Source organism: Trichechus manatus, unplaced genomic scaffold (assembly GCF_000243295.1).
Source record: "Trichechus manatus latirostris isolate Lorelei unplaced genomic scaffold, TriManLat1.0 scaffold00186, whole genome shotgun sequence".
NCBI lineage: Eukaryota > Metazoa > Chordata > Mammalia > Sirenia > Trichechidae > Trichechus > Trichechus manatus.
Window position 1 is genome coordinate 848,815 of NW_004444122.1, and position 19,113 is coordinate 867,927.

At 41.7% G+C, this 19,113-nt stretch overlaps 1 protein-coding gene across 3 annotated transcripts; it reads right to left on the reverse strand.

Moving 5' to 3' along the window:
- Positions 1-32: 32 nt before the first annotated feature.
- On the reverse strand, positions 33-17,189 carry IDH3A (isocitrate dehydrogenase (NAD(+)) 3 catalytic subunit alpha). Of its 3 annotated transcripts, none has more exons than XM_004387471.2 (11): positions 17,127-17,189; positions 12,917-12,979; positions 10,727-10,810; positions 8,581-8,695; positions 7,497-7,684; positions 6,856-6,989; positions 5,906-6,008; positions 5,698-5,762; positions 4,304-4,388; positions 3,036-3,188; positions 591-1,335 (listed from the first exon to the last, which is right to left on the reverse strand). In XM_004387471.2, the coding sequence occupies exons 1-11, from the start codon at positions 17,151-17,153 to the stop codon at positions 1,252-1,254; spliced, it is 1,101 nt and encodes a 366-aa protein (XP_004387528.1). In that variant the 5' UTR covers positions 17,154-17,189; the 3' UTR covers positions 591-1,251. The 3 variants fall into 3 exon arrangements, with proteins under 3 accessions (XP_023597434.1, XP_004387528.1, XP_023597435.1); XM_023741667.1 differs by having other exon boundaries at positions 989-2,909; XM_023741666.1 differs by lacking the exon at positions 12,917-12,979 and having other exon boundaries at positions 33-1,335; positions 17,127-17,173.
- Positions 17,190-19,113: the final 1,924 nt, after the last annotated feature.

Here is a 19,113-nt window from a genome sequence, read left to right on the forward strand (position 1 = left end):
TTTGATGTGTGGCCAAAGAGTAACTATTTATGTAAATAGTGGCTTCCTGTCTGAAGTATAACAGAAATCACGCTAAGGAACTTGGCATGGAGGGGAGGATGGTGCCTGAAGGTCAAAAGCTGAGGCCAAACCCCTGCGTGGCACAATTTTGTGAATCCCCTCAGGCTGAGTCTGTGCCAGTCTCTACAATCTCATCTCCTACTGGTGGTTTTGAGGTGGAAGGCAGTGACTTGGTGCTTTGGGGAAGGTGAAGGAGCAGCTGCTGAAATATAAAATTAATAGCCAGCATCCCAAGTTCCTCAACTGCAGCCAAAATCTATGTGCTCAGGCCCTTTAGCAGTATCACTCCCAGGGGTATCAGCTGGAGTGTGGGTGTTTTCAGACAGTTACATGCACACCTCACAAGAGTAAATACACATTAGAGGTCTGCTCTATAGCTCACGTCAGGATTTAGTACACTGGCTCAAAGGCTGTGTTACTCAGGATGCTCAATACATGTCCAATTAAAAGGAAGTACCACCCCTTTGCTTCACTAGAAGCTCTCGCAAAGAGTATTAAACCTCAAGGTAACAAAATAATTGAACACACAATTGTACCTAATATATTACCTAAATTTTATTAACAAAATTACATCTCTCATTATACAGTTCTTGGATCTGAAGGCTTTATTCATACACAGTAATTCACGTAAAGGACAAATCTGTCTTGATTTTTCATATCACTAATATACCATATATCCCGCTTTTGAGGGGAACTTTCTCAGGAAATTTCTCTGTGTCCGTTTAGTTTTATAAGACTATCATCTTGTGCTATAATGTTAGTATCCTGTTTTACTTCCATTATATTTTTCATAAACCAAAAAGAAAAAAGCTTTTCTTTAAAAAGTTAGATGTTTTCTCTTATTAATTCTGTATCATGATATTTACAGTTGAGGAAAAAAAACTGTTTTAACTGAAGTTTAAAATGGTTAACAATGGCAAATGATACAATCCTCTTATTAAAGTTTACAAAAAAATGTTTACTAGATAGACATTTAATAAATAAAACAGCACTTGGAAAAAGTCCCTTGAAAGCAGGCCTAGGGGTATCACTTGCATCTTTTGCACAGATTCTGTTAAGAAGAGGCCAGACCCAAAAATGTACTCTGTCAAGAAACAAGCAAACCAAATGCATATATACGGTAGGTTTCTAAATATAGATTTATATGGTGTCCATTCAGAGTGATTGGTGTAAACACCACTGGTAGGAGCATTAATCTAAATCTTTTACTCGGCGACAGATTTCTTCTGTGAAGTCTGAGCACTTTGCATTGCCTCCGAGATCTTTTGTTAAGCTCTGAGAAAAGGAAAAGGCAGAGATGAAAATGTATACATGCACTAAACCAAACCAAGGCTATTTTCACTTAAAGGCCTCAGAAACACCAGCTGAGCAAGCTACTTGGCTACTCTCACTCATTTTGTTCTTCATTTTAAAGAGAGGCCCCACCCTACCACTGTTACCTTCCCCAGGAGCATTGGGAAAACCCAACAGATAGCGTACAAGAAAACACTCTGAAAAAAATAAGGTGCTGTCACTACAAAAGGAAGCAGGGAGGCTTTCACAAAACTTTCCCTTTGGACATTCAATAGACCCTAAGAAAATACACATTCAAAGACCCTAAGAAAATATTTGTTGATTATGGACATTTAAATAAAAGCAGATCTAAACAAAAGGTTTCATGAAGTCCTTGGGGGAATTTTTAAAACTTAGGATATGTTCTGATCCATCTTTGGAGGCAAGGAAACAAATACCAAGGAAATACTTAAATCACTAACTCTTAAACCTCCTCCCTTAGGAAAGAAAGTCTCTCATAAGGCTGATCTGTTTTCTACCAGCTTATCCTCTCTTCACCCCGGAACAGATTCTTCTGTGCCTTTGCATCCTACACAATTAAAAAGGACTACTGTGTAATTTAGGTTTCTCTCTGCTGGGTTCTACAGTGTAAAATCCCAAATGCAGCTTTGGAATAAAAAAACAGTAACATCATATACCTCCAATATGACTATCAGGCTATTAAAAACAAGCTTGGATTACTTGTATTTTGGCCATAAGAAGTAATCTCAAATTACAGAACTTTTAAAAAAAAGAAGGGACCCCAGACTAAGGATCAGCCCGCAAGGCCCAGCCTTGGGAAGCCATGATCTCTTCCACCCTCCTCTCACTTCCAGAAGAATCCATTGCACCCTCTTCCATGGGCCAAAGCTGCTTATGGAGGCAGTGAAGCTTGTTGGGCAAGAACCAGACTGGATGTGAACCCTAACTTTGCCATTTAGGAGCTGTGAGACCTTGAAGAAATTACTTAATCTCTTCATGCCTGTTTCCTCATCTATAAAATGGGATTACTTACAGTAGCTACTTCATATACAGAAGATTTGCTGAGATGATAGTTATAAAGAACATAGAATTGTGTAAGTATACAATAAATATTAGCCATTATTATTACTTTTATAAAAGTTCTGTATTACAGATGTACATAGTATAACATATAATATCACTATATGATAGGCACATCGCATCTATATTTGTTGTTAGATTCCAAGCTCCTTGAGACCCGGGACCTTATACTATTCATCATTTTATTATATTCTTCATACCCCATAATGTAAACTCAACAGATGTTTGTTGAGAGGAGGGAAAAGCTGCCTAGAAAATTAACAGACTTGGCCAAGATCAAATAGCTAATTAGGATAGGATACGATAGGAAAATTGGGCCTAATCCTGACTCTGACTCCCAAATCACTGCTCTTTCCACTGGACATGGATGCCTCTATATCAGTGCTTCATACCTTTATCTGATGAAATACCTGATGCTCTCCTCAGAAAATGCACGCGTGTGCTTGCACCTACACCCTGCAGTTTAATCAGGGAGCCTACAACAAGAAGCCCTGTTCAGCACCAAATCCTTCAACCTTTTTGAGAACAATTATCTTCATACAGATAAAACACATGGAAGACATACATTTTACCCAGCATAAGTCACTCTAGATTACTGATACCTTTCCATCTTTAATTGTAGCAAAACACGCAGCCTCAATCTTGGCAGCCTGGTCATAAAGCCCCATGTGGCGCAGCATCATCACGGCGCTGAGCAGGAGGGCAGTGGGGTTGGCCATGTCCTTGCCTGCTATATCCGGGGCAGTTCCATGAACCTACACAATAAGAAAAGTCACAAAATTGGGCATCTGGGGTCTTAAAAGCTTGCAAGCAGCCATCTGAGATGCATCAACTGGTCCCAACCACCTGGAGTAAAGGAGAATGAAGAACACCAAAGACACAAGGAAAGCAGTAGCCCAAGAGACAGAAAGGGCCACATAAACAGAGACAGCATCACCCTGAGACCAGAAGAACTAGATAGTGCCTGGCTACCACCAATGACCTCCCTGACAGGGAACACAACAGAGAATCCCAGATGGAGCAGCACAAAGGTGGGGTGCAGGACTCAAATTCTAGTAAGAAGACCAGACTTAATGGTCTGACTGAGACTGGAGGAACCCCGGAAAGCATGGCCCCTGGATTTTCTATCAGCCCAGAACTAAATTTCCGAGGCCAACTCTTCAGACAGGGATTGGACTAGACTGTGGGACATAAAATGATACTCGTGAGGAGTGTGCCTCTTAGCTCAAGTAGATACAAGAGGCTAAATGGGCAGCTTCTGTTCAGAGGTGAGATGGGAAGGCAGAGAGGGTTAGAAGCTGCTTGAATGGACATGGAGAATCAGGGGTGGAAAGGAGGAGTGTACTGTCACAGTATAGGGAGAGCAATTAAGAGTCACATAACAGTGTACATATAAATTTTTGTATGGAAAAATATTAAATAACAAAGAAAAGTCACAAAATTGGGAGGGAGACAAAAAACAAACAGCCCTCTTCTGAGAAAGCTGGAGGCTTAATCACCTTTCTCCACCAATAGAAAATATTTACTACATAGCTACTGTGTGCATTTATCAGACACAGAAATAAAAACTCAAAGAAATAAGGAGCTTAAAGTAATATAAAAAAAATTTTTTAAGTAAAATAATTGCCCAATCATCTTTCCCAACCAATTTCTGGCAAAATATTTTTAATGTGAGGAAAGAGATATAATAAAGAAATATCTGGGGAGAATGAACAAACAAACCAGGCTTATATAAAAAACACAAACAAAGCCTCATTTTCTTTTGACAATCTGAAAAACTCAAAATTTACAAAATATTTACACAGATAACCCCTCTCGAGTTTTCATGCCGCTCTGACCTGAATTCAGCTTCAGGTGTCAGGGTCCTTACCGACTCAAAGATTGCAACTCCGTTAGCTCCAATGTTGCCACTTGGCGTCACACCAAGACCTCCAATCAGTCCAGCACACAGGTCACTGGGGGCAGAAAGGCATTTCAATAACTATTTTGAAAAACAAAACATCTTACCTAGCAACCTACATTTTTGTTTGTAAATACCATTCTTCACTAAACAGAACCAGGGCTTCTCGGAGAAATGGCTGATTCCAGGGCTAGAGTTAAGAAAATGCAGGACGAGCCTGGAATACCTTGTGCCAGACAGCAAGCAAGGCTCAAAGAAGGATAGGCTGTTTCAAAAACAGTAACGTGTAAAAAAAAAAAAAATTGGCATAGCGGTGCTTACGAAAATACCTCACAGGGAGAGGGCGCACTTGGCAAACAAACATAGAAAGTGCACAATATTTGTGTAAAACTATGGTAAATAAGGGAGGAGAAGCTTTTCCGTATAAAAGAATGCCAATGAATAAAAGAAATGATAGACTTTGAAAATCTACCATTTGGCCTACATCATATGTCTGTGCCTGCGTGTGTGTAAGACGATTAACGTCCACCATAGTCTACTCATAGAAGCAAGTCACTAAGCGTAGACCACTTTCAAGAGGAAGGGTGTTAAGCTCTACCACTAGGAGAGGAAAATGAAAGAATTTGTGGACATATTTTAAAATCACTACTGTGTGTGTGTGCTTTCAGCAAGAGGAGGATGGAAAGGGAGAGAGAGAGAAAAGAGAGAGGGAGAGAGGGAGGAAGGGATGGAGGGAAGGAGTAATAAAGTAAAATGTTAACATTTGGGGAATCTGTGTGCCAAGTAGACCAGAATTCTTTGTACCATTCTTGCAATTTTTCTATAAGTTGAAATTATGTCAAAAACTTTAAAAAATTGTAAAAATGATCACCCACCTACAAGTTATACATAACAAAAGACTGAAATCAATCAATAAATAAAACATCTGAAAAATGGGAAAAATGAATAAATGATTCAGGGAACAATAGCTGAGAGCTGATTTGATACATAAGTGAAGGAGCAACGTACCTAATACTGAATCATTGATATCACTACCTGTATTGTTAGAATTCAATTCATATCGTATAACAAACGCTGTATTTGATTAAATTTTTAAGCCATAATTTATTTTAGGCCATTTATAAAAAAAAAAATTTGCCGTCGTGTTGATTCCAACTCATAGAACAGAGTAGAACCGCCCTAAGGAGTTTCCAAGGCTGTAAATCTTTACAGAAGCAGACTGCCACATCTTTCTTCCACTGAGCGGCTGGTGGGTTCAAACCACCAACCTTTCGGTTAGCAGCCAAGTGCTTAACCACTGTGCCACCAGGGCTCCTTATATAAATAAACCTTAAGCTAAAAGAGAAAGGTGCAGCTAAACTCACCTAAGGATGTCTCCATATAAATTCGGCATAACAAGAACATCAAACTGGGACGGATCTTGTACCATCTAAAAGGAAAGCATCATGTACATGTAGCAGCTGAAAACTGCACACCACACATACACACATATACACATACACACATACACACATATACACATACACACTGTACACCACAAAAAGGAGCACGTAAGTGTGAACACATACTTACATTCAAACATACTGTATCAAGGTACATCTCATTAAATTTAATATCTTTACAGTTTTCTGCAACTTCCCTGCATTTTTGCAGAAAAAGCCCATCTGACATTCGCCTGTATTTAATCAAATAAAGATTGTTGAAGATTTGCAGAAGAAAAAAAAGATCAAATCAAAGAAGTAAAAATCGCCTCAAGAAATTTAAGTTCCAGAAGCCAAGATGTCTGATTTCAGTTACAATAAAACTAATTTTTAAGCAGTTAGTAAAATACAAGTTGAAAATATTCTGGAAGCCCAAAAGGAAAGCTAGTGTGATCGTAACAGAGAAGACTGCTTTTATAGTGTTATTCGGCAAAAATTAAGAAATACCCATCAATAAGAAATATTAAACTTGTTTCCAAAGGTGAACTTATTCATTATTTCCATGGTTTTAGTATTTTTCATGGTCTTTTCTTTATACATTCAGAGATGGTCTTTAATAGACTGGGAATGAAGAGAACTTCAACTGCTAGAGTAAGGCATCAGATAGCGTTAGCACTATTAGCACTTACCATTTTAAGCCCCTGAGCAGGTGGCAATTTCAGAAACAATCCCACTATTCCACCTCTAAAACATAAATGAGTCTGCCCTTTGACCTTTGCGGCATTTGCTTAACTGGCCACAGCAGCTGGGGGTCCAGAGACTCCAGCTTCCTTTCCAATAACCCTCAGTTCCTCCTTAAAGGTACAGGACCTGTTTTCCTGCCCCCTCCAAATGTTCTCCTGCCATTCACCCATTAGTGAGGCACATCAGATATGAGACCAAAACCAAGAAGAGATGATAAGGCTTGATCCTCCAATTGGTTACAAAGTTACTTTTCAGAGACATTAGAAATCAACAAGCAAGCTGGACAGCAGAAACGAAAGCCCTGTCACTGTGCTCCCCATAAAGTGAGACAGCGTGCTGGCCCTCGCGGGGACTCACATGATGTTGGCTTTGTGGACAGCTGTGACATTGCTCCGGTGGTTGTTCCGGGCATACTCAAAGGCAAACTCAGCAATGCGCTTGCTCGCCTGCTCAGTGATAAGCTTGATACTCTGCACGACTCCATCGACGATCTGAAAGAGGGGAAATACCACCTCACTGGAAAGAATGGGGCAGCAACTCGGTACTAGACAGCCGGCTGCACATGGACAATATCATCTGTGGCATGCTTGTACTGCACCAGCTACCAGGGCCAGCACCACGCATACACTATCTCATTAAATGTTAACAAACTCCTGTGAGGTAGGTATTATAATCCCCACTGCACCGATGAGGAAAACGGAGGTGCAGTGATGGTCACTAGCCAAGAGCACATCTGGGAAATGGGGGGATTCAGGATTCAAACAAGAGGGCCAGTCCCCACTGCTGGGCTCTGAAGCATCATGCCCTGTTGCTGCTGGCATCCACTTGAGCATTGTTTCAGCCAGAGACCAGCACCAACACAAACACCCACAACTCCTCACAGAAGTGAAACTGGATCTGTCCTAGGGAGATAATGTCAACTGGGAATTTTTACAACTGTCCCAGGTGCACAGAAAGTAACCCAACTAAGAACAAAAAAGCCTCTGGAATGAACTTACCACATGCTCAATGCCACTATACTCTCCCTCCGTGTTCTCGCGAATGGTGACAATATTTACATCTGTGTAAGGGGTTTTATAGCCTTCGATTGAGACACATGGTCGGACGTTGGCATAAAGGTCAAATGTTTTACGCAGCAATAAATTCATAGATGGGTGACCAGCTGCTATTGGGGTCTTTAAAGGGCCTGTAATGAAGAAGAATACTCAGGTGACAAGACTCTAATCAGTTCCAGACCAGGATACGTTCGGGTCTAACACGTCACCTACTACCCCACCTGGGCTACCTTTTAAAATGTGTTGTCTCCAACTTCAACCTCTCCCTCAGATTCAAAGGAAGGAAGAACATTTCCTCATGGAAGCTTTCTAGAACATTAACTGCATTCCTTAATCATCTTAAGCACCTAGTGAGGACATTACCTAATCCTCACCACCATCCTATTGGGTAGCATCTACGTCGAAACCTGTGAAAGCCAGAACTTGACGAGACTGCCTTGTTTTTCCGGGTCTCACAAGTTTTCCACCTTTGACAGGTGCAATCTTATCACTTTTCCATTGCTCCCTATTAGTGGAAGATATTTGAATTCTCCTTCTCTGACAGGTTTCTGCTTTACACCGGCTCCCGCTTTCACAGGTTTTACTGTACTGTTATTATCATTAAAAAAAAAAAAGAAGAAGAAATTTGCCCAAGCTTTCCCACCAGTAAGTGAGAGATGAAATTCAAAGTTAGATCTGTCTGGATTTAAAGCCTGTGCTGAATGTGAATCTCTCCCATACTAGCATTTTAAATCTTGACCTTAAAAATGTATTAATCAAAATAATAATAAAAATTAAGCAAAAGATAAATCTAGGCAAGGATAAATACATACTGTCATTTGATGTTGGCCAGTAATACCTACTGAGGGGGAAAAAATGTTGCAAAATGAAAAACAAAGATCCTGATTATGAGTAAATTGCTTCATAAAAGGATGGCTTTACTTTAGTAGATGGTCAAGCCCTTACTGAGCTCAAATCCATAAACTTTCAAAAATATAAGAGCTGTAGCAGAAATCAGCAGTAACCATCTTAGCCACTTCAGTGCTACCTTTCAAGCCCATCTTGTTCTTATCCATGGACTCTTTGGCTTCTGGGGGGATCATCCACTTTCCTCCTGGTCCTTGGATGGCAGTGACATTCCGCTCCTCCCACTGAATAGGTGCCTAGAAGCCACAACACAGAGCACAGTGAACAGTCACACTACAATTACAAATGCTTCTTCAACTTTGAATGCAACCAGTAAAAACATGTACAATAAAAGTCCAGAAAGTTCCTGGCACACAAAAAGAGATGTCATTCTCCGGTATGCCCAGGGAGATTCTCAATATTACCCTTGCCCAGTCATCCGCTCCTAGCTGCCACCTGCCCACTGATTTTTTTCTCAAGGACTCTTAAGGTGGCTATAATTAGAAGACAATAAGGAGCAGAGAAATACGGTTCACAGAAACACTACACAGCACTGATCCATGCTATGACATGGATGAACCTTGAAAACATTACACTAAGTGAAAGAAGCCAGTCATACAAGACCATGTATTTTATGATGCCATTTATATAAAATGCCCAGAATAGGCAAATCCATACAGACAGAAAGTAGATTAGCAGCTGTCTAGGATGGGGAAAGAACCCCAGTGGCACAATGGTTAAACACTTGGTTGTTAACCAAAACAGTTGGCAGTTCAAAGTCACCAGCAGCTCTGCGGGAGAAAAGACCTGATGATCTGTTCCCATAAAGATTCAAAACCAACCAAACCCATTGCCGCCATGTCAATTCTGACTCCTAGCAACCCTACAGGACAGAGTAGAACTGCCCCATAGGGTTTCCAAGGCTGTAATCTATACAGAAGCAGACTGCCACATCTTTCTCCCACAGAACAGCTAGGGGGTTCAAACCCCCAACCCTTCAGTTCGCAGTCAAGCGCTTTAATCACTACACCACCAGGGTTCCTTTCTGTAAAGATTACAGCCTTGGAAACCCTACGGGGCAGTTCTACTCTGTCCTACAGGGTCACTACGAGGAAGAATTGACTCGATGGCACACAACAAGAGGGCTGGGGAGTAGGGGAGGTAGACGGCTGCAGAGAGTCACTGCTAATGGATGTGGGGGTTTCTTCTAGGGCGATGAAAAAATGTTCTAAAATTAGATTATGGCAATGGTTGCACAACTCTGTGAATACACTAAAAACCAACGAATTGAGTTGTACACTTTAAATGGGTGAACTGTATGGTATGTGAACTCTTATCTCAGTAAAGCAGTTAACCAGAAAAAAAACAGTGCACAACCTATGAAAGTAACAGTTTGAGGTAAAAACTACAGTGTCCCCATTTCTTTGTACCTATATCCTTCACGTGTGTACACATACATTTGAAAGCCAGCACACTGACTGAACATGTACTAGGAACAGGGACATGGAATAAGACACAGTCCTTGTTTGCAAGGAGCTCACAACTGCTAAGTGAAAGAAGATAATATTTCAATTCACTTGGGGAACTTGCTACTTTATAAGCACCATCTCCTCTGTAGGAGTTTTAATTATAAAGTCATATAGAAAAAAAAAATGTACATATAGTTTAAATACACTGAGTTCCTCAAAATTTATATGTGTTGGTATTCTAACAGCCACTGATTTAATTGTACACGTTATTTTACCTGGCAGCTATACCGAGCAATAATAAAGCATCATGTCAAGCAAAGTCCAAATTTCTTATATCTCTAAAACAAAAGTATTTTAAAATATCTGCCTGTACTGAAGGCTGGTCTATCAGAAGTAATTATACCACATTCTTAATACTACTACTAATATCCCATCAGAAATTAAAAAATAAAAAAATCTTTCAAAATCTCCTATATAATTTTTTGAAACATCAAATCTATTCTCTTTTCTGGCAAGAAGGCAGAATGAGGGTAGACAGGAGGCTCTGCAGGGCTCAAAGATCTACAAACACTGCAGTACTCCTCTGGTTAATTTATATATAATCGATACCAACGCAATCGCTTAAACTATCAACGATGACAGTGGCAAACAACAGTGAAACATCCACTGTTGGAGTTTAATAAGATCTGTGAAGATTAACCACAGATCTTATCAACTTCAGAGAAGCATGTACACTCCTCCTAAGAGTTTACAGAATCCAAATGGTAAAGAAAACTTTTCTATGAATTATTATTAAATGTATTTTTTAAACCCACTTACTTTGGCAGCATCAAAAATCTTCATAACTGCAGCTGAGATTTCTGGGCCAATGCCATCTCCTGGAATTAAAGTTACCGTCTGAACCTGAATATAAGAAATCATCAAAGAAGACATTAAGGATTGATTTTCGAAGGTTTCAAAGAATATCACTGATAAGAGAAATCCACTTTATGGGCGTCTCATAAGACCCAAATGCACTTTGGATCATCAAAGTGGAGGCGAGAAACAATAGACAAGAAACTCCACAATTCTACGCTATCTGAGTTAGGAGGTTTTAAAAAGGAAGGCCAACAATGCTCTTTAGATAAAACAAAAATAAACTACCAAGGAGACTACCCACATAATTTCTTTTCAGATGAACTACAAAGAGACTAAGTTTGTAAAACCAAAGACAGCAAAATGTTTCCATAATGTTCTCTCACTAAAACTGAGATGGTTTCTCATGAAGGCAAGCACTTTCCTTTCCATTGTGATCCTGGAAAGTTTAGTTTCTCATGCAACTTCTTCAATCTTACAAAACACTTTCAGACACATTTCTCGAGCATCACTGAGGTCTGTTAGAGCACTCAGAGAAAAATCATATTTCAAATCAAGAGAGGGCCTCTATTTTTCTTAGTCTAGAAAATTAGCTCCTTAAATGTAATCTGAATAATTAAGCTCATCAACGTTTATTTTTAACCAACCATGAATAGTATATGTGATCATAACTGCAGAGTCTGAGTTACACGTAGAATGACAGTAAGTGCATTTATAACGTAATATCAAAGATTTATTCCAATGGCTTCAAACAAAATGAAGCCAGCATTTCAAACGCAGAAAAGAACAAAAAAAATTCTACAGAGAAGTTAACTTCAGAGGATTTTAATTAGTTAAGATAAAATTCAGACCCTCTCTCTCTCCATTTGGGAACTAGATATTTCATTATTTGGGGGCTTTTTCCCACCTTAGGGGTATGGCCCAGACAATGGTCCCCAGCCTTTTCATTTCCGGTTGCCTTGAGTTACTTTTTTTTTTTAAGTCACTGATTCAAGTTTCTCTGGACCTTTGCCTTCCAGTGAGAACTCCTAGGCAGGCAGACTGATTATTTTTTTAATTTTTCTGTACGACTGAAGAAATTTTCTTTAAAAGTATTATCTTCTCTTATTTCTTCCAAATATAACCTCTTCCACCAGGCTAACATTTTAAAAAATGGACAGCCTGAATAAATAATAGTAGAGAGGAGCAATGATCATCTTACTCGTTTTCAGAAAGTGTTTGAAATGCTAGCTTAGCTATCTTTGAGCTTAAAGGCAAGCCTCATTCTGCATCTTTTGCATAAGCAGAACCAAAAGAACCTTTTGGCTTCTTCTTCCTGTTCTCCCAACACATAATAACAAATGCCATCAGTCCACGAAGAAAAAATCTACTTTTTTTCCACAGTACAGGAAGCAAATGGGAAAAAAATATACTATGGTCTTATAAATTCCTCATAGCTTAAGATGTTATATGGGAGTACAGGAATTATGAAATCCAAATCAGATACCTTAGGAAGAGGGTAAAACAAAAACCAGTGGGAATTCACTGACCCACAGCCTTAGAATGCTCTAAAAATGTGGTATCAGCTTTTGAAGCACAGAACTAATGCTGGGGATTCTAAAAGCAGCAGATTTAATGAGAAAGAGACGACTCACCAACATGTAGTCTATAAAGACCACATAAGGAAAGTAAAAGTAATATAGGGCTCATGGATGTTTTCGGTATTCCTAACTGGCAACCAATCTACTGTTTTTAGGGAAGCTCACAAAATAAAAATGCAAAGCAAGTTTGAAGCTTCTCAACAACTTTCTCTCAACTTGCACTACTTTTGAAAAACTGTCTTACCAAAATGAGACTGTGAAATGAAGTAACAGGCTCACGGGTACTTTCTATCTATTTTTAACAAGGCTGGTTCAAGATATTAACGTGACAAGCTTACATAGCCAGCTGTAATATAATTCTTTTAAATGTATAAGTAATCTAATAGATTTATGCATATGGTAGCCAATAATTTTAATATACAGTATAAGTATGGCAGATTTTCTCCAGTTTCAAATAAATGGAGATAATGCTATATGATAGCACTATAATATAAATAATATAATACAAATTTATTAGTGTATCTTTCTTGAGAAACTTCTAAAAGGAAAAAAATAAAAATGTAATTATACTCACGCCACCAGAAAAACCTCTGGTCACCTGTTTTGGGTTGTGGAATGCCCCCAGCAGCCGAGAGACCTACATCAATATCAACAGAGAAATGTCATGCAGAGCGTTAAGCCGCTTACAGTAAAAGGTGAGATGGAGGCATTTCTGACAGCTAACCACGCTGCAAGCTTACACAGGTATCTTCGGAGACTCCCCAGGAATACTTTTCCCATGTGGCAAGCTATCTCAGATTTGAAAACCGAAATATTCAGTTTGTCTTTGCTCTGTGAATTTAAATACTATATGCTTTCAGTCAACTTTGTGAATACAAGTTGTCAAAAGATGTTGAGGGTAAAATGAAGTTGTACCATTTTAGCTCAAACATTTGGATTTTTCTCAGATGATCTGGGAAGCTTACGCCAATGTTCTTGACCACTGGGGTCAATCTGGGGATAAGACATACTCTAAGAAAATTATCACTAATTTTAGAGCCAGGAGGGTCCTTACAAAACCCAGAGCCTGCTCATTTTACAGGGGGGGGACACTGGACCCAGGGAGTAAGGATTTGTCACAGGTCACACAGTAATTAGCAAAATGGAAACCAGATCCATGTCTCCTGACTCCTAGTCCGACTACACAATATGACTATTCTTCTCCCGTGAGTATAAAGACATTACACTTTGTAATAAAAATCTAAGAAAGTTTATTTCATAACATTTGACACTTGTGCCATACAGAATAAGGACTTTCAATAAATTATGTATTTCTTCTGATAATAAAAATAATATGTGGTCAGTTAATGTTAATTTGCTAGGAGCAGGAGGAAGACACACACACAAAAAAGAAAAAGTCACCCAGTAATCCCACCACCCCAACCACTGGGACTTTTTTTTCCACTTAACACTTTATCTTACGCTAGAAACATACATTTTAAAAGGTTATTTCAACTTGAGAACTGGTACAAAGTCATATTACATTATAATAAAAAGATATAATCCAAGAGATTGGGTACATAGACCAAAGGTATCAAAATCCAATGAAAAGTTTAAAGGTATCTTTTTGTCATGCTAGCTACATAAGCAAAGATACACTTGTTATATCCTCTTTTTGGCTTCTTTTTTGAAGACAGTTCTTATAAGGCTGGAACCTTTGCTGAAATATTGGCATCTACTAATGATGAGACATCAACCCACAGCCAAGAAGGCATGAATGAATTGTATTCTCTCATTCTCCATTCTGGCACCCACAAAGTCATGTTGCTGGACTGAAAATAAAAGACAGGGCCAGACCCAAAAGAACACTCTATGCCAAAACCATTGACCAAAATCTTAATCCTAGGACATGATCCATCCACCAGCAGACAGGAGGTAATTTAAAGGCTACTCTGTGATAAGCACTGTTATACAATTTTGCATGAGTCCTTCTCACCACCCCGAAAAGAGGGAACAGACATCCACACAAAACAGGCGCAGTGGTTAAGAGTTCAGCTGCTAACCAAAAGGTTGGAAGTTCGAATCCACCAGCCGCTCCTTGGAAACTCTATGAGGCAGTTCTACTCTGTCCTATAGGGTCGCTATGAGTCAGAATCAACTCAATGGCAACGGGTTTGGTTTGTTTTGGTCCTTGTAACAGAAGATCAGACCAAGAAAACTGATTTCAAATGTAAACCCATGAGCACAGGGATTTTTATTGGTTTAGTCCACCGTTGTTATCTCCAGTGCCTGGCTCATAGTAGGTGCTCAAAAAATATGGGTTGAATACACGGAGGACAGCCTCAACCATATCTCTATCTGATGAGTTTTTACCCCAGCAAACAGCTTAATACTTGCAATGATTTTCTGTAACAACCAGTCTTTTCCATGTTTGTCATCTCTCCTTAGATCTTTCAGTAAGGTGGTACTACATCTAAGTCATTAGAATGACCCAGAACTTTAAGGAAAAAAAGACCTTTTTAAAGCAGACTATCTATTTTATGATAGACTTGTACATATATTACATCATTTTGTTTCTATAAAACCCCAAGAGATAGACGGTAGTGGCCCTTTCCAGATGAGGACACTGAGGCCCAGAGAGGCTTGGGGACTTGGCTCACAGAGCCTGGACTAGAACCCTGAACTGGAACTATGAACTTGTGACTTCAGGTTCTGAGCCATCTTAACCCACAGCTCCTCATTTCCTTTTTCACCTTCACACTTCAACTTAAAAACATAAATACAGAATTGGATGTATGGCAGGTACTCACTCAATAAGTGCTTGCTGATGGGGAACTGGCTCATTATAATTATAGTATTTTAGAACCAGGAAAGTCTTTAGAAACTCACTATTTTCAGTGTGTGAAAAGCTTTTTTAGGCTGTAGATCCCTTTTTTCAAACAATATCTTAAATGGAACCCCAATAAACTGCTCTGATTGAAATTCGCACTCAGCTCAGCCCCACCCCCAGGTCAGCCTCTGAGGCACCCTCTGCTCCAATATCTGAAGAGAAAAACTGGCCCACAGAGGTCAAATGACTCTTCTTCCAAAGGTCACACAGGGAGTCTGTGTCACAGAACCTCCACAATTCAACACTTCCTGAACACCTTTTTTCCCTTGTAGACCACACTACAGGTGAAACAAAAATTTCCAGCGTGTTCATTATCAACAGTGCTGCTTCTGTCCCTCATTCTGAAGACTTAATGTACCTACCAAAGATAAATCAGTGTTAAGTGTAAGCTCAGTGATGAAAAGATTTCTGTTTGGACAGTGGCATGGATTTGCTTTACCTTCTTGAGCAAACATGACATAATTTACCATCACAAGCAACGCTGGGTCTGAAGAGGGTAACAAAGCAGAACCTAGTTACTGAGGAAAAAGCCAGTTATTGAGGCCCATCTGTCTGCTCAATGACCACAAAATAAACATATTGATAGCTAGAAAAGGTTTAGATTGTTGTGTTCCGTCTACATGTACTAGGTGCTTTCACATACATTATTTAATCCCTAAACAACTCTGCAAGGCAAGTATAGATATTTTATAGATGAGCATACTGAGGCTCAGAGATGGTAAGTAATTTGCTCAGGGTCACACAGCCAAACCAGTGGCATTCCTAGGATTCCTAAGACTCCTGAACTCCAGTGTAAAGCTCTTCTCACTAACAATGCAACCCTGGCCCTTTCTTTAAACTCAAAACAAAAGAGAAAAGTACTACATTTTATAGGAAATAAAGCGCTTAAGGTAGATTTCTAGGAGGTCATCCATTAAGAGCAAGAGAAGACCTGTGGCTTGTTTTTCTCTGTACCCGTAATTTGCTGTGTGACCTTGGCCACAACAAAGCAGGCAGAATGGGACTGAGGACTGGGAATCAAGACACCTGGATTCCTCTTCCAGCTCTGACAGAGACAACCTGTATGACCTTGAGCAAGTTTTGTCTTCAGGCACAGGTTTCCTCCTCTGAGGAACCTGGAAATTCTGAGATGATGTGAAGCCCTTTCCAGCTCCGGCATCCCAGCTGTCAAGGAGAGCTAAGTTCTCTAGATCACAGGATTCCCACCAATAAAAGACAAAGTAAGGCGCTGCCGGTCTCCCTCCTCAGGGTTCAGATGGGAATTCCAAGGTGTAAGGTGTCCTGTGTCCTTTGAAGGGAAATAGCTACAAGAGCACCAGGTATCAGGCTGGGGAGCATTTCAAGAGGAAAAAAAAACTGGCAGGAAAATGGCCTTGGGATTCCCTCACCTGGGAAAGCCTCCCAATCCCAAAGGTCGTGCCCGAGGCCCCAGAGGTCACCGGGCCGAGGGCCGAGCAGACACCAGTGGGAAGGCCTGGGCCGTGCTGGAGGGGAACTCTCTGAACGATCAGGACTGCAGCGGGCCGCAGCCTCGTAAGCGGCCGGGATGGCCGGTCCGGGGCAGCGGCTCCCTTCACCTTCCCAGGCTCGGCGCGAGGCCTGAGCCCCCGCCTGGCCGGATACAGGTAGCGGCACCAGGGTCTCGCAGGGAATGGGGCCGGTACCCCAGCCTTGCCCTTGACGCCTCCCCCGCCTCAGGCGCGGCTATCCCTGCGCAGAGGTACCCATATCCGCGCACGGGCCCCGGCGCCAGCAACACGCGCGGCCCAACTGGCGTCCAAATTCTCCCCTGCTGGCCGCGCGCCGCCCCCCGTCCAGGTTCGCTCCCGCGCAGCACGTGCCCCGCTCGCCAGGCTGCCCTCGAGTCCCGCCCGCCGCCACCTGCCCGCCACCCCCCGGCCTGCCCGGAGCTCACTTTGGAGATCCATGCCGGCCCAGCCATCGCGTCCCCTTCCTTCACAGCGGCCACAGCGGTGGGAATAGTGCGCAGCCGCGAGGCTCGCGCCTCGATCCCGCCCTAGCCCCGCCCCTGTACACGCGACCGTCTCTCTGGCCAATCCCCGCGCTCGCCTCGCGGTGACGCGCGAAGCAAACGTGGAGCTATGGCCCGGAGGGTGCCTGGCCGGGATTTGCGGGAAGCCACCTCTCTGCTTTCCTCTGTCATTCATTGATTCGCTCACCAGTGAAGACGTTTTTGTTTGGCGCCTACCAAGTGTCAATCACTCTTCTAAGTTTTGGAGCTAGAGCTCCTCTCATGGAGCTTACAATCCAGTGGAGGGAGACAGTGTATTTATTTCACAATTATTCATTTTCATTGTTTAACAGTCTTATTGGGGTATAGTTTATATTCCACAAAATTCACTCTGTAATTGTACAAGTTTGATAATTTTTAGTAAACGTACACAGCTGCACAACCATCACCACAATCCAATTTTAGAACACTTCCATCACCCCAAAAAGTTCCCTCCTGCCATTTGCAGTCAATTCCTGCTCCCATCTGCAGTCTAAGGCAACTATTAATCTGCTTTCTGTCTTTGTTGTCCGTTGCAGACAAGAGATTCCGACGTGGCAACCCCATGTGTGCAGAGTAAAACTCCTCCATAGGGTTTTAAGGTTGTGACCAGAAGCAGATCACCAGACCTGTCTTCCCAGGCGTCACTGGGTGGGCTCCAACCCCCAAACAGCTTGTAGTCCAGCACTTAACCGTTTGTGCCACCCAGGAACTCCTACAGTTCCACAAATATTTTTTGAGTGCTAACTGGATGCCTGGTACTGTTCTAAGTGCTGGAGTTTACCATCCAGTTGGAAAGACACGTTATCAATCAAGTATCACACAAATGTATAGTTTAAAACAGTGATAAGGGTCAAGAAGCAAAAGTGCAAGGAGCTGTGAGAAGGCAAAATCAGGGGACCTGATCAAATCTAATACTGAGGACACAGAAGGCCTCCCTGAGGAAATAATATCCCCACTCATCTTCCTTCTTACCCTCTCCCATCAGCCACAAACAGGCCTGAGGGCCAACTGACTGCAGCACACCAGGGAGGTAGGGTGATTTAGACCTGTTCACCCCCACCCCCACCCTGGAAAGGAATTTATACAGGGAGGAGCTACCCACCCACCCAGAAAGGTGATGAATGCGGTAGAGGAGTGATGTCAAAGGTTTTCACGCCATAAAATAAATAAACTACAGCTTAGTCTGTGGCCTTGTTAAGAAGGAGGGCACTCCTTCTCTTCGGCTCTTGCCCTCATTAGGCTCTGGCAGTCCCACACTGACGTGTTTCTCTGCCAGTCCCCTTCCCTCTGTCCCCACTGCGACCCTTGCCCTCCTTCAGGTCTGACCATCTTGTGCCAGATTATTGCAACAGCCTCCTCACAGGTGGCCCTGCCCCTTCCAGGCCTTCCTCCCCACCGTCCTCTCCTTCAGACACAGCTCGGACCAGGTTCTGCCCTGGCTCTAAAACCACCTGGCTCTCCCTTGCATTTTCCTCTCACCATTGTCTGCTTTCAACCTTATTTCCTACCACTCCATCCAGCCCCAAAGACCTGGAGCCAGCCAAGCAGGACTGCTGGCCAGCCCCCAAATGCTTCCCATATTTTACCCCTCGGTACCTATGCTCCTGCCATTCCCTCTGCTTGAATGCCCTTTTACCTCATTCCTACCTGTTGAAATCAAGACTCAGCTCAGATGTTGGTTCCTTTGGGAAGCCCCAAGACCCACCCATGTGTCCTCTCTCCCTTGCTCAGAGCCCCCCAGCACTTGGTTGCCAACTCTCCTGGGAGCCTTACCACATTCTCTCCTGCTGTGGTACCATTCAGAAGATCTTCCTCGAGCACAGAGACTATCTCTTATGACTGCTTCTGGAATATATCAAGGATACTTGCTGCCTGGTGATTATGTAAC